General features: G+C 52.0%; 1 protein-coding gene across 1 annotated transcript; it reads left to right on the plus strand.

Moving 5' to 3' along the window:
* Positions 1-513: 513 nt before the first annotated feature.
* LOC113971042 (probable G-protein coupled receptor 83) lies at positions 514-8,971 on the plus strand. The gene is made up of 6 exons (XM_027690563.1): positions 514-601; positions 838-920; positions 1,025-1,713; positions 2,487-2,612; positions 3,883-4,016; positions 7,187-8,971. The coding sequence occupies exons 3-6, from the start codon at positions 1,330-1,332 to the stop codon at positions 7,779-7,781; spliced, it is 1,239 nt and encodes a 412-aa protein (XP_027546364.1). The 5' UTR covers positions 514-601; positions 838-920; positions 1,025-1,329; the 3' UTR covers positions 7,782-8,971.
* Positions 8,972-15,384: the final 6,413 nt, after the last annotated feature.

Below are 15,384 nucleotides of genomic sequence, written 5' to 3' on the forward strand. Positions count from 1 at the left end.
AGCGTGCGGGGTGTGCAGAGTGTGCGGTGTGTGGGGTGTGTGGTGCGGGGTGTGCAGAGTGTGCAGGGTGCGGGGGGTGTGGGGTGTGCGGTGCGAGGTGTGCGGAGTGTGTGGTGCGGAGTGTGCAGAGTGTGCGGTGTGCGGGGTGTGTGGTGCGGGGTGTGCGGTGTGTGGGGGGGTGTGTGGTGTACGGGGTGTGAGGTGTGCGGGGAGTGCAGAGTGTGCGGTGTGTGCGGGGTGTGCGGGGTGTGCAGAGTGTGCGGGGTGTGTGGTGCGGGCTGTGCGGCGCGGGGAGCGCAGTGCAGGGAGCCGGAGGAGCCGCTGCTGCCGCGGGCACAGGGGGACGACAACGACCGGATGGTGGGAGGTAAGTGAGGGGGTGAGGGTGAGGGTAAGGGGTAAGAGTTAGGGAGGGCACTGAGGGTGAGGGAGGGGAGTTTGGTTTCTTCTTGTCCTTGGGGTGTGCGGGGAACCGGCACGTAGTGCGTGCTGTAATGTATGTCACGTATGGATTTATCCAGTCCAGGGAGTGAAGCATTGGTTTCTATTCAGAATTCACAATGTTGCTGGAAAGACATCTTTGGATTTGTTAGAGCTAAAGGTGAGTGTTTCTGCGCTGGGAAGAAATTCCTGCAGCAGCAGCACGGCGTGGTCTGGCAGCCTGCTTGAGCCTGGAGGAGCTGGGAGAAGATGAACCGAGGTAGGCTTTTCTTCTCTGGTCCTTCAGGTTATATCAAGTTATAAAAACTGGGAGGGAGACTGGGATTAGACGCAGACAAAAGCTGCTTCTGCTCTCGAAAATGATCCCCAAATGTCTCTACTTTTACATTTCAACAGAAAAGAACCGGGTGGTTTGAAGTAGAGGATGAAAACACCGACAGTGCAGCCTTCCATGGAACTTGGAGGAGAAATGAACTCAGGTAAGAACAAAGACAAAAAAACTGATGCCAAATTAAAACAACTTCAAACCCCACCTGAGATTTTTCCACATTTGCTATATGTCATGACTAGTTCTTCTTTCCAGCTCACCTGTGAAGCTCTTGCTCTTCCTGATATAAGAAGGTGCTGAGAGTGTGAAGTCCCAAACCAACCCCTTTGTGAGACGTCACTGGAACGTCTTGCCAGTGCCAGGAAACCCCTGTCCCCAGGAAACCCATTGTACCTCAGAGGCTCCCCCAGCTTTCTGTTTTAGGGTGGTGTTTGCAATGGCAGCCGCATCTTCACCATCTCCTGGACAACCAAGGAGCTGAAGCTGATGGATCACGTGCTGTCAGCTGGAGCTGTGATCCCAGTGACCTCAAGCAGAGGAAAGACTGGGGTTAACCCATCATGCCTCGCTTGCTGCTTCAGCCATACAGGTCACAGGTGATGAGGTTGCTGGAGGAGTTGGACCATTACTCTTCCCTAACCCAACTCATGTCCATCTACCAAGCAATCAACAGGACTGCCTTCAACTGGACAGACAGCCGTGTTACTGAGTGGGAGAAATTTGCTGAGCTGGCTAAATATGAGCCAGAATCCCAGAAACCAACCATGAAAGCTCTCCTGATCGTGGCGTACTCAGTCATTATTGTCATGTCTCTCTTTGGGAACGTGCTGGTGTGCCACGTGGTGCTGAAGAACAAGAGGATGCACTCAGCCACCAGCCTCTTCATTGTCAACCTGGCTGTGTCTGACATCATGATCACGCTGCTCAACACACCTTTCACTCTGGTAAGTGGCTGGCTGTGCTATCCCTGCAGCCACAAGGGGAGTGTCCCACCCTTTAGAACTCTGCCTGGTGGTCACAGGCTCTCTGTGCATGCTCTCCTAGGGCTGAGGTGGGAACCCAACATCACTAAGTCTAATAGACAACTCTACCAGGCAAGCAAAACACTGTTCAGAAACCTGTGGGGTCCCTTTTCTCTGTTAGTCTCTGTATCTCCTAGAGACTCTTAAGTCTCTTCATGTGTGCCACCAAACTCCAGCAAGAGCTTCTCAGGGAATGAGAACAGGTACCTTGGTGACCATGTGCTTTTAATGTTCATCCAGGAGAGCACTAGAGAGTCCCTTAGCAGGGCAGAACAGCCCAAATGCCAGTCATACTAGGTGACTGGAAGAAAGTAGCTGAGCTTTTCAGGGCTGCCAGGTGGGTAAAAGCTTCAATGAAAGCTCTCCAGACCTGACAGTGGAGTTGATACCAAACCCTGGAGCACTTTTTCCAAATATAGTTGTTAATGCAATAAAAAGTTATTATTGCTGTTCACACATAATGGCCAGAATAGGCCAGGAGGGCTGCAGCAGCACCACCCCATAAACTGTGGGGTTTGACCTTCTAAATTCTCCTGTAAAGATAGAGCCCAGCGTAGCTGATCTTTCTTTGGGTTTCAGGTGAAGGTGCCCTACCAGCCAGAACCCCTGAACCAGCTCAGGTGCCACCCAAGGGATTTCCCCATGGATTTGTTTTCAGCACATTTTGTGGCTGATGAGTTGTTGTTTCCCCTCAGGTCCGGTTTGTGCACAGCACATGGATGTTTGGGAAGGCCATGTGCCACATCAGCCGCTTCGTGCAGTACTGCTCCCTCCATGTCTCCACACTGACCCTGACAGCCATCGCTCTCGACAGGCACCAGGTGACACCACCCACCCCCGCTTCCCTTCCAAGACCTTCCCAATTCCCCCTCAATCTTGGTCGACCCACGGGCCCAAGGTGGATGAATTTGGGGATTCAACCCATCTCCAGTAAGAAGGCTCTAGAGCTTCACTCAGAGCCACCCCTCGTGTGCCAGGGGCTGGAAGGATTGATGGACTTCTGTGGGTTCCCGAATATAGGGCAGAAGGGAAGGAACAAAATGGCATCATGGGTTTCACAGAGTGCTCCCAGATGTCCAGCTAAAAAGGGTGAGGACACCTTTTCCACCCAGTCTGAAGAGAGCTAGGTCCAGCCAAGCCCCAGGTGTGGCAGGACAACTGATTCCAGAGGCTTCATCTTATGTGCAGGCCCTGGAAAGGCAGAGAGCTGGCACTGAGCACCAAGTGCTACTTCAGCTGTGCAGAAACTTCTTCAAGGTATTTTGTTTAACACCCAAAGCCCATAGAACACCAGTGTGAGGCATCCTCAGCTCAAATTGTGATTTAGTTGTCTATTTGTTCTTTTACTCTTCTTTCCCCATTGGGCATTTGCTGTGTCATCAAGCTGCAGGGCAGATGGAGTTAAATTCTGATACCAATGTCCCGTGGTGGAGCCATGGGGCTGATGCTGGACTAGTACAAAGGGGAGTGGCAGAGGGGAAATCTCTGCTGGAAATACTGGGAGGAGACTTGAGCTGTGAGAAGGTCGCTGTCTGTCCATGGCCATGACAAATGCAGCCTGTGAGGGCAGTGAGGGCAGCCTGGGCCGTGTGCTTGTCCCTTGTAATCACTCCCCTCTCTTGTGCCATCATCAAATAGTAACTTCCAGACTATCAGATTTTATCAGCTGAAAGATCTACCAGTGTAAATTTCATGACAGGTGAGTTGCTGCCTCAGCAGAGGGGAGGAGGGCTCAGTTTCACAGGCCCAATTCGAACAGGAGATATTTTTATGTAGTTCATACAGAATAAACAAACATATCCTGGAGTGAAGGCACTTGTGTAGATATCTTCTTTTTTTCTGACCTAAAGTAACCCTCAACTTAAGTAAAATGGCTCTCACAGAAAAAGATGAGTCTTCTGAGCAGACTGAGAAATTCAATGTTTTCCATTTTCCAGGTCACTCTAATGAGCAGGACATTTTCCTAATCACAGCCATCATTTTCATATCATTGACTGTGTTACGTTGTGTCACAAACTGCCTCTGCCGTGTGGGCTGTGATGGGCTTTGCTTCCCTGTGGCAGAGGATTCACGGCAGAGTTTCTGTTGCAGGTCATCCTGAACCCACTGAAGCAGAGGATGTCCCTGACGAAGGGAGCGCTGAGCATCTCTGTTATCTGGCTGATGGCAACCTGTTTCTCCCTGCCCCATGCCATCTACCAAAAGCTTTTCCAGTATAACTACAGGTGAGTGATCTCCCCTTCCCAGGGAGTGTGCAGAGGTCCGGCAGCCCCTGTGCAGTGCCGCTCAGCAGGGAGGGTGCTGGAAGCTCCCAGGCACGGGGCAGGGTGTTGTGGGATCAGAGGGAGTCAGTGTGTGGGTGAGATCCCACTTCCAGCAGCAGAGGCTGGGCTGTGCAAACACTGCCTGGCCTGTCGGGGGCACACACAGCCCCCGGTCCTGGGATCACACTCACCACCTCCCACCACCTGGACCAGGGGCTGGGTCCCACTCCCAGCCCCATGCAGGGGCAGCTCCAGGCACAGACATGGCCCTGCCAGGAGGGACTCTGTCCGGAGAAGGTAATTTTCTCCCGAGGGCCTTTCCTCTTCCCTCCTCGTGCCTGCTCAGCTCCTCAAATTGAACAAGACCAAGTCCAGCCAACTCGCTCATGCAGGGAGGAGAGAGAGAGCCAAACTGCAGTTTGGAAAGGAAAGAAAATAAACCTCATGGTGGGAACACCTGGTACTGACATCAACAAGGCTCTGTAGGGAGCAGGAGGAGGGAACTGCCCTGGTTTGTCAGCAGGGCCACCAACCCCTTGTCCCCAGGACTTCATCTACTGAGTCGCACGTTGTGGCTTCCCTGTATCTCATCCATACGGATTTATGAATCAGGACCAACCTTCCTTGAAACTTGAGGCTCCTCTGCCCAATGTTACACAAATGAGAAAAGCAAAGCAAAGCCCTCACCCTCCTCTGTGGCTGAGCAGTGCAGGACTAGGGGTAACCAGTGTGGGGCTGGGGGGACAACTGTGCAAGACAGGTCAGGGACCAGTGCTTGGGTCAGAACCAGAGCTGTCCTCGTGTGCCATGGTGCCTCCCCACAAGGGAAAGGAACTCTTTGCTTGGCTGAACACAGCGACAGGAGCTATTAAAAGGAGATGAAGTAGAATTTCACGCCCACATGAGGACTGCTGAAATGTCAGAATGAGTTGAAGGTTCTGATCTAGAGAGGAAAAAAAAGAAAAAGTTAATAAAAAAGCACAGCAGCTTATCTTCCCTCAAATGGTTCAGGGATGGCATTTGTCACTGCTGTCACCCTCTGCCAGGGAGAAACAGAGAACCAGAGTTTCTTTGCCCTGTTCCTCCGTGGTACCCAAACTGTTCTGTCCCTCCTGTCTCCACCAGCCTGTGGCATTGCTGTAACCCCTCCTGGCGAGAAAACCGAAATGGTACCCAAGTGGGATTTTTGTGGGAGGTATCATGCTCCTGGTGCTGCCCTTCGCAGGAAAGTCATTCTCGAGGGCACGGGGATAATCTTACCATGTCCTGTGTTTTCAGGCTGAGATCAGCATCCCAGGGAATGGGGCAAGGAGGCACTGGCAGGCAGGAGGAGTGAGATTTCTATTGTAGACATTGATGCTCCGTATTAAGGACAAATATTGTTTGTTACAGCCCAGCCAGGTCCCTCCCTGCGGGAGAGCACGAGTGCCTGCACAGGCTGTCACTGCTCATGGTGTACGAGGGGCTGCACCAGCTGGGAGTGTGAACGGGGCTTCAGAGCCCTCCCCTGCCTGTGCTTGTGCCTGATGTGACCGAGATACCCAGGGGTATCATACATCCAACTGCCCAGACTGTAAACACGGGCAGGGTTTCTGTGTGCTCACGTTGCTCCACAGCTGTGCTCAGGGATTAGGGAACAAATTGCTCATGAATGAACGAACGCCATGATCTGTTTCTGGGCACCTGTCTCTGCTCATCCTTTGGCACAGCCGGAGGAAACTGAGCCCCACATTGGCATGAGGCAGCTCGGCGATATAAGGACTTCCAGGACATGCTATTCCTGTCCCTGCTTTCCATTGAAAAAAAATGCCAGTTGTAATATTGCTTATAATAGTTCCTGCAGGGCCAGGGCTCCTGAGATTCCCACCAGAGAGCAGCTGGGATTCTGGGATGGGGAAAAGGGGCTCCACCAGCATCCATCTCTCTGGCTGCACTGCACAGCAGTGTGTCTGAATCCCTGGTCATATCAGAATTCACCTAAACAGTGTCTTGTCTGGCCCACTTTGGCAGGTCCCCTTTGGCAGGCAGGCTGGCAGAGCTGCCTACAGGCAGGGTCTGGCCTCACCTGTGCCAGTGGTGAGCCATATCTGTGGAGGAAAAGTCAAGACTGAAGTTCAGAAAGGATGATTTTCCCTCCTGAGTCAGTCCCACTCTCAAGCAGCCTCTCCAGGTCCTCCGTGCTTGGCAGAGCTCAGCTCCAGCACCTACTGACACCCCTCCGACCTCAGCCCCAGCTCCAGCCACCTCTTCTCAACAATCTTCTATTTGTGGCACAAAAGGCAGCTCCAGTGGTTGAAAACAGGATATTAAAGATATTAATCAATACTGCAGTGAATAATGCAACTTGATGGGGACTAAAGTCTGTGCTGAATAGAGGACAGCAGAGGACAAGGACTGAAGAGAGAAGGACAAAATGAATATGCGAAAGAAAAAGAAGGGGGAAAGGAAAGAAAGGGAGAAAACATCCACTGGAAGTAAATGTGCAAGTGCTCTTTTCTCCTAACGTTCCATCACCTCCAGTCACGAGCTGCGGGGTGTGGAGGGAACACACAGAGGGTGCTGGGGCTGAGAGCCACTGTTGGGCACTGGGAACGTGCCAGGACCCCAGGCTGGACAGGATGGGTGTAAGGGGTTGTTAAAATGAGCAGTTGCACATAGTTACACTTGGTTCTTCTGTTATTTAATTGTCAGAGGTTCAACTGGAGCCAAGTCACTAATCATCACACCTGTTTTAAGAGGTAGCAGTAAGGTTTTAGCAGCTGATGGCAAGGGAATGGTGGGTAGTTTGTACCTGAGAGGCTTTCTCACACCTCCCAGTCTCCAGCAGCCCCTTCCCTCCCCTCCAAAACAACTTTGGCTTCTCACTGCTGCAGCAGTTTCTGCTCTGGCTCAGGGGTCCTGTGCTAGGGAGGCACGGCAGGTTAAGGGGTTGTGGCTGCTGGGGGGCACGGCAAGGTGGGTGCACCCATGGAGGGCAGGGGCTGCAGGCTGTGTCCCCACTGTCCACACCACACCTCTGAAAGGGTGGCCATGGGTGGTGTGAGACCCCCACTGTGGTTTGCCGAGCCGGCAGCACCATTTGACAGCAAAGACCACATGCCATATCTGGCCTATATTTCTTTGTTTTCAAGGGAAGCCACTGTCCGGAGTTTGTGCCTCCCTGATTTCCCTGAGCCCGCAGAGCTGGTATGGAAGTATCTGGACCTGTCTACATTTCTCCTTCTTTACCTCCTGCCTCTGCTGATCATCACCATCACCTACACGCGCCTGGCCAAGAAGCTGTGGCTCCGCAATGCCATCGGGGACGTCACCACGCAGCAGTACATCACCCACCACAGGAACAAGAAGAAGAGCATCAAGATGCTGATGCTGGTAGTGGTGGTCTTTGCGGTCTGCTGGTTCCCTCTCAACTGCTACGTGGTGCTCATCTCCAGTCTGGGCATCAAGACAAAGAACTCGCTCTATTTCGCCCTGCACTGGTTTGCCATGAGCAGCACCTGCTACAACCCCTTCATCTACTGCTGGCTGAACGAGAGCTTCCGTGCTGAGCTCAGGGCGCTGCTCTGCCTCTGCCAGGAGGCCCCGCGGGCTCAGGACCACGCGCTGCCGCCCACGGCCGCGTCCTGCCGCGAGGTGTGGATGGAGCAGGCCAGGTGCAGGAAGGGAACTGCCTCCCAGACCATCTGCTCCACCGGGAACCTCCCAACAGCCAACACGGACCTGTGAGCCGTGGGGCTGAGGGGAGTTACCTGGGTGTGTGGGACATCAAAAGGCACCTCCCTGTCTCTCCTCAGAAGCCAACATTGCTGCTCTGATGTTTCACTGCTGACTTTTGGCTGGTCTCGCTGCAGCCCCTCCTATTGCTTGGCATGGAGGGTGCGCAGCCTCTCCAGCACCCTACCAGTAAAGCCTATGCTGCAGCTGGCCCGGGGAGCAGGAGTACATGCAGGGCACATGGAGCTCCTCAGACACAGAAATATGCTTTCGGGGATTCTCATTTATTGTTATCAGAGGTAGTGAACCTGGATTTCTATCACTGCTCACGCTGGCCTGAGTCACTGGCCTGGAACACTTGCCACAACATGGAGCTCGGCACAGCATCAGAAACAGATTGTGTTTGAAGGAAGGACTTGGACATTCAGATGAACTTCATCCATAGGGAGTTTCATCAGATAGTTTATAGCAAAGTCTTCTGACAGAGGTAAAGGTTTCCAGCAGCAATTTCCCCCTCAGATGCTGCTGTTCCTCCTGCCCCATCTCCGTACCACCGACGGCAACTGGAACCCAGCCCCGACTGAGAGGAGCAGGGATGCGCCCCAGGAGCCGTGGCTGCAGCCTCAGATGGTAGGGTGACCAACTAATTTAGTCCATTGAGAAGTTCTTTGTGTTATAAATATATTAATTCAGGAAATAGAGGTACAATGGCACTCTATGAAAGGCCACAAAATATTTCATCAGAACTGCAGCATTCACTCACCGAAGAATGGAATCATTCTGTCTCATTACTAATTGCTGTGCAAGTCTCATTTAAACAACAGGAGGGCAAAAAAGGACCAGAAGGAATGTCCTGTGAGGAGCAACTGAGGACTAGTTGGTGCAAACCAGGTGATGAACTCCAGTAGCCCAAAGGAGCTGTGGCTGCTGGGGGCAGGGGTGCTCCTGGTCTGCCCTGGCGATAGCTGGGCAGAGCTTCTGCCCAGGGAGGAGGTGGGGGGCCCTGGTGGCTGGAGGAGATGAGGACGTTCTCCCAGCAGTTCCTGGGGCACCATAAGCCAGACCAAAGAATGGAAACCAAGGACTGACTTTTTTTTCCATTTCTACAGCGAGAAGAAATAGGAAAGAAAGGAGGGGGAGTCCTCTCTTCTGGCCACTTGACCCCGGTTGGGTGCATCCCTGCACCTTGGGTGTGTATTGCAATGCCCAAACCAGGCAAAGACAGCGGAGCACCAGGAGTGGCAGCAGAAATGGGTGTGTACTTGGTCCCTGAGGCACCTCACTTGGAAATCACAGTTATTGAACATGGGAATTCAAAGCTGCCTGTGCTGGGTGCCAGTGCTGCCCTCCCTCAGTGTACAGCAGGGTCTGTTTTCAGTCAAAAGACCTCATTGGGAGTTTTTCTAAGTGTTAAAATTACTCTGATTATTGAGCATCACTTCATTTAATTATTAAGAGAAGTGGTCATGTGCTTTTTTGCTGTTCCTCACCCTTCATCAGCTTTTGGTGAGGGGCTCTCAAAGACCATGAATTGTCTTTAGTATTTCTTTGGTTTATTTTCCTTTCTTTCTTTCTTTAAATGGCTTTATAACCTTTTTCTGGAGGAATCAAACACCTCACTCCAAAGAAATGGGTCTCTTCTCGCACTCCCTTGACCTGCTGCTAATCCCTGTAGTTGGACATCTCTTGCTGTGAGAAATAACCTGGCTGGTTTTCCTTGGATCTGTCAATCGCAGCATCTCCTCATTGCTGAATTTTTCTCCCCTAAATGGGCAGGATGTAAGAGCTGACTGTATCACATCTCCCTAAAGGCTCAGCTATCTGGACTGATAATTATCAATGCCTGCACGAGATTCAGAGCCTCGCATGCTTCGCCCAATGCCTCGAGACTCCCATGTCACTTGAGGATACCCTGACTCCCAGCACCACACCTCAGCAGTTCTCAGGCAAACATAGGATGCAAAACATCAAAAAAAACCATGGCCTGAGCAATGTTTGACCAGGGCAAGGGCAGTGCCTGAGGCTGCATCCCTGATGGACTGCAGGCGAGCAGAGTGCTTACCAAGACAGGCTCTGGAAAAGGGAATCTGTGATATTCGGCTTTTGCTGCGTCTGAGTCAACTCAGCAGGTAAATAGTTGCTGAGACATTCCTTAATCTGTCTCTGGTCCCTCTGCCCACCCATGGGAATGGCTTCCTGAGCAGTGGCAGAGGCAGCCTGCTATCTGAGATCCCTAGGACCAAGGGAGAGCTTCCAGAGACAAGACCAAGGGAGAGCTCCCAGAAGGGGGACCCCGGCTGCCCCATGTGTGCTCCTGGCCTCATCCAGACTGTGCTGGTGGGCGCAGGGTCCTGCCCTGGCTGGGGCAGCAGCAGCACAGTTTGGTCCCTGCAGCCCCAAGGCTGGAGCCGGACAGGAGTGTGCCGTGGGAGGAGAATCCCCCGGGAAGCCTGAGCCATACGGAGAGCCCTGTCCTGCCTGCAGAGAACCCTCAACCCGTGCCCGCTCCTCCAGGCAGGCAGAGCCCCGGGAGGCAGAACCCCGAGGGAGAGTTTGGAGGGCAGATTATTGAAACACTGAGTCACTACAAGTCTACTCCAGGGAAGCTATTTGAGCACACACAAATCAGTGTGCAAAGATCCAACGAGACATGTCTGAGTGATTAACAGCCCAAATTTATTAAGGTTAGCTCATGCCAAATGCAGCTGAGTGCCTTCAGCAGAATTGCTGATGAAGATGATAACAGGGAACATAGTGCAAGGGATACCTGAATTCCAGAGACAAATCCTCTTATATAGCCCCATCACATAATGAACAAAGAAACCACAACATGCCAACTAGATTAACAGAAAGCAAGCAGAAAAAACCCACAATGAGTCAGAAAATTAGCTCAGGAAGGAGAAACAGAATACAATTATCATCAGTTAGCTCTTCAAGTGAAAAACAGTATGGAGGGGCTGGCCCCTCTGCATGCTGCAGAGAAAAATGGGAATGTCCTCTGTTAAATCCAGCACAAGCCCTGGGAAGTAGGGGTACAGGTGAGCCAGAGTCAGACCATCGTTTTGCACTGAGAAATAACTTGGCAGCTGGGGTCATTCATGGACCAGGGAAAGAAGAGGGAGGAAGGAACCTGGACGTGAGAGGCACACCCCAAATTCCCGCGTGGGCGATGATGCGCAGCCGCCCTGTGCCCCAGGCAGCGGGAGAGCACCTCCCTCAAGTCAGGGCACACAGCTCTGCCCTCTCACCGACTGCCAAGCGACCTGCCTGCCCCCCATAGAACCTCCCTGCTCTCCACAGAACCCACCTGCACCCCACAGAACCAGCCTTCTCCCCCCCCTCAGCCCCCACTGCCTCCCCCTGCCACTACTCCTGCACTGTGGAGGGCAGAAGAACACTTCTTATCTCCCAGACTTTGGATGGAGCCCAGACAGGAATACTGGCAGGTGAGGGCAGGTTTAGCACCAGGCACAGGGTGCAGTCAGTGCTTGGTTTGAAGACTGCTGGCATTTCCCAAGTGATCCCCACCCCAATTCCAAGGTCTGTTCCTAAACTGCTCTCCCAGGGTGATGCCCGAACACTCCCAGTCCTTGGCTTTTCCCGATCTATGCCGAGCAGGTACATCAGAGGCCAGACCATGGGTTCTGTTAGGAGATAGTTTATGATACCTAACAAGAATGATGGCAGCAAGTTTCAGAGCAGCAGATTTTGTACCTATTTTTGAGACAGGAAAAATGTTTGCTTGTGGCCTCATCCTGTCTCAGGCAGTTTCCCACAGGAATTAAGCGATCAATTAATCAATGGCCTCAACCTTTTGCAGCTTCTTTCTCCTTCCACAGCTTATTTTGACCTTTTACTGGTAATACATGCCAAACATGGCAGAATTCACGAATATAAGCAGTGCCTGAATCACTTCCATGATGGATTTACCACAGTTCCATTAGTGGGGAGCTGCAGCAGGCTGGGTGGCCCTGGGCTGTTTTGGATAGTTTCACTTGCTTCTGAACTGTGATACACTGCTTGGACCTTCCACCTTCAGATTAATAAACCGAGTCCCTCCTAAGGGCTGGAAAAGAATCAAGTTTTAGTTTTTACCATCGCGGTATTTCCTTCCCAGTCCGTTGTCTTTCGTGAACCCCTCCTCACAGGTCAGTTATTTACCTGCTTGTCTCTAATTCCCGCCCTGTTCTGAAATGAAAGGCACCAGTTGCTCGTGCTGACCAACAGTGACTGACACCAACGGCTCCCACATGGAGGTGGGCATGGCTGCACTCCAAATAAACCCTTCCATGCAGTGTCTCTTCCCTCTTTACCTTCACATTTCTATGGCAGGATATAGATTTTTTTCCCTTTATTAAATTAGAAGGTTCATTTTAAGAAACCTGAAGCTGACTTGAACACAAGGGTACCTCTGTGTTCTATTTGAGAGAATTGCATTAACTTGCCTTCCTTCGCCTTCCATTCAGGGGAATATAAGTATTCTGCTGTCCTGCACAGCTTGCAGGGCATGATGTAGGGATATTCATTCTCCAGGAGAACAGAGCTAATAAAGACCATAAATATTTAGCAATGTATTCAGACATCTCAGCCACAAATGGGAACAGATTCATTGCTTGACCGATTCTCCACTTCTTTGTGAAGCCCAGTTGTCAAATACTTTGTTTTTCCCTTGTTTCCTCTGGTCACTGTGAAGAAAGGAGAGAACTGAGGGGGAAGGTGGGACAAGTGTCCTGTTTTCCTATCTGTACTGCTGAGCATTGCTGACACGTTCTCTGCTCCCCCTCCCTGGACAAAGTGGGGGATAGGAGCCTTTCCTCTATTTCATTTTTATCTGTATTGCTGTGTGTTCACACACACACACGTTCCTGACACCAAGCTGCCGTTTCAAACGCTTTCCATGGCACAGGTTCTGCAGGGCTGGAGCACGACCCTGTCGGTGCTTCGGGAGGGCCTCTGGGCAGGAGCAGGGTGAGAGCCCGGTGAGGAGCAGAGCAGCTCACAGCGCCCTGCTCTCGGGGGAGCCGCCCTGGCCCCGCACCCCCGTCCCAGAGCTGCTCCAGAGCCGTGTCTGACCCGGCTGGCTTTGGAGGTGCCGGGGCACAGACCCGGGGTGTCGCACGCTCCTTGCTCTGACTGGCTAATGTTAGCTGTAGGAGGTAAAAAATGATGAAAATTGGCCCTGTTGTTATTGTACTTGATTAAGGTATTTGTAATCCGATAATTCCATCAAAGCGGCTCAGAGGAGGATGAGGGGGAGTGTGAAGAGGTATTGAATGGGTTGTAAAAACACTTTATTCTTTTGCTAAAGCTCCCTCCCCAATGCTGCTGCATTGGAAGCCAAACCAGCCCAACACCCAGGCTATTGGCTCCCGTTAATGTACTAATTGTCATGCAGAAACAGGCTGGCCAGGCTCAAAAACCTCATTTACCACCAGGACTCAGGGCAGGAATACACGAATTTCACTTGGAATAATAATGTATTTTTGATGGATAATAATTATTGGCGTCAGGCTGTCCTTGAAGACAGAATGCTTGTTTGCCATCAGCATGGCTCTGGAACTGGAGATGGATTTATTTTCCCTTAAAAATTAACAACTGCTGCCAATAAAAGGAATTGGGAACCTATTTTTAATTTTTTTCTTTTTCTTTTTTCTTTTTTTTGTGTGGTGGATGTTGTTGCTCCCAGTTTGGTCCCAATTGAGGCAGTTTGCTCTCACTAATGTTCCTTTAATTCCCTAAGCACGCTGTCCAGTTCCCCAGAGTATGGTGGCTTGTCTGCCCACCACGACTGTGGGTGAAGGTGGCACTGCCTGGGTGGGTGCTGAGCAGCCAGGGATAATGGGGACGTCCCAAACACACTGCTAAAGCTTTTCAGCTGCTTTTTGAAAGTCCCCGTGAGGAAGGTAGAAGAACAAGGCATTTCTGTCTCTGGGCAAACACATCCAATTCAATAATGTGCTGTGAAACGTGTTTTCTTCGCTTGTAATAGTCCTTGTGTCCTGCAGAGGCATGGTGAGGTGAGAACTGAGCATGCAGGGGAAGCCTGGGGGAAATATAGAATTAGAAAATCAGAGAACAAACAGTAAAAACATCACCTGTGGGGAAGGAAAGTGGAGAAGGGAAGGAACTCCAGTCTAGAAATTCAGTTCTCTCTAATGGATTTCAGTCTTCAATTTTAGCAATGGAAACTTACCCACCTGTCCTGCCGTCCTTGCAGGGGCCAGGGGCACATGGAGGGTGGTGCAGGGCTGAGCAGGATGTGCCCAGTGGGAGGAGGGGTTTCTTATGGAGCTGAGTACCATCGAGGCCCACGGGGATGAGCAATTCCCATGCAAGGAGCAGAGCAAAAGGGGGTTAAACATCCTCTGAGCCTGTCCCTCCTGACATCAAAATCAGCTGAAATTTAATTACTGCCTCTCTCCTTGAGTTCACCTGTGAGAATCCCCTTCTCTCCCTGCCGTTGTTCCCTGGGATTTCTGCTCTTTCCTCCCCACAATGGATGCGCACAGGAAGGCTGGAGAGTGGGACTGAGCCCCCACCATGGGCAGTCACTGCATCTTCACTCCCATCCCTCACCTAAAGCCACTGTCCACAGACCACACAGTCCATGTTAACTCAGGGCTCATTGATTAGTCTGGTTCCAAGCAAGATCCCACCCAGAATACTTCATTAGTGATAACACCTCCTCACCCCGGCCAGCCTCCTCCACGGCTCCCCTTCGGCACTCAGTGCTCAGGGGGAGGAGGACATGCCCTCAGAGGGAGATCCCCTGCGAGAATGATGCGAAGACCCCACCTGACCTGCAGCCTCACCTCAGCAGGTCTAACATAATCTCCTCTCAGGGGTCACTGTCCACACAGGGACAGAGCCACAGTCCCCACCTCTGCAGGTACATCCTCAGGGGTGCAGGTGAGGTATCCCCTCCCACAGGTTTCACCTGAGTTCTTCAAAGCAAAACCTCATCTGTCAGGCACATGTGGCTCAGTAGGATTGCTGTCTGCAAGCTGTGGCTGCTGGGAGCAGCAGGACACACGTCTGCATTCCCACTCCAGAGACAGCTCAGGAGATGGTGCACATGCATCGCGTGGGCCAAATAGCATTCCCTGGCATTCCCTCTGGAGCTGGAGGCTTGCCAAGCTGTGAGTGCCTTTGCATAGCTCTGCATCCCAGCTGGAGATGTTCCTGCAGGAGGCAGCTGAGGTAAGGACCGGGTACTCCAGCACCCTGACGTGCTGCCAGCCTCTCTGCAAAGCATGGCTGAGGTGGCACCAGGGCTGGGGTGGGAGCCAGCCTTGCTCTGACCACCGAGGAGCAGGTTCTCAACCTCACACTGCTCTGCTTGCATGGAACACATATGTTCCTCTGCCAGCCTTACTCCACAGACAGCTACCTCTTATCCCAGTGTGGAGCATGAGAATCCCAAGTACTTTGAGGGGAACATGGTTGGTTTATTATCACTCCTTGTGCATCAACCAGAGACAAGGCGAGACCAGACAACACAAGCGCTCCGAGGTGAGGAGCAGAGGGGGTGTAAACCTCTCATTCACCGGGAGCTCCTGGCAGCTGCTGGCCTGGGTGGGAGCATCTGCTCTGCATGGGAGGAGTTGCCCCGGGG

The sequence above is a fragment of the Neopelma chrysocephalum genome, unplaced genomic scaffold (assembly GCF_003984885.1).
Source record: "Neopelma chrysocephalum unplaced genomic scaffold, ASM398488v2 Primary Assembly neopelma1_81, whole genome shotgun sequence".
NCBI lineage: Eukaryota > Metazoa > Chordata > Aves > Passeriformes > Pipridae > Neopelma > Neopelma chrysocephalum.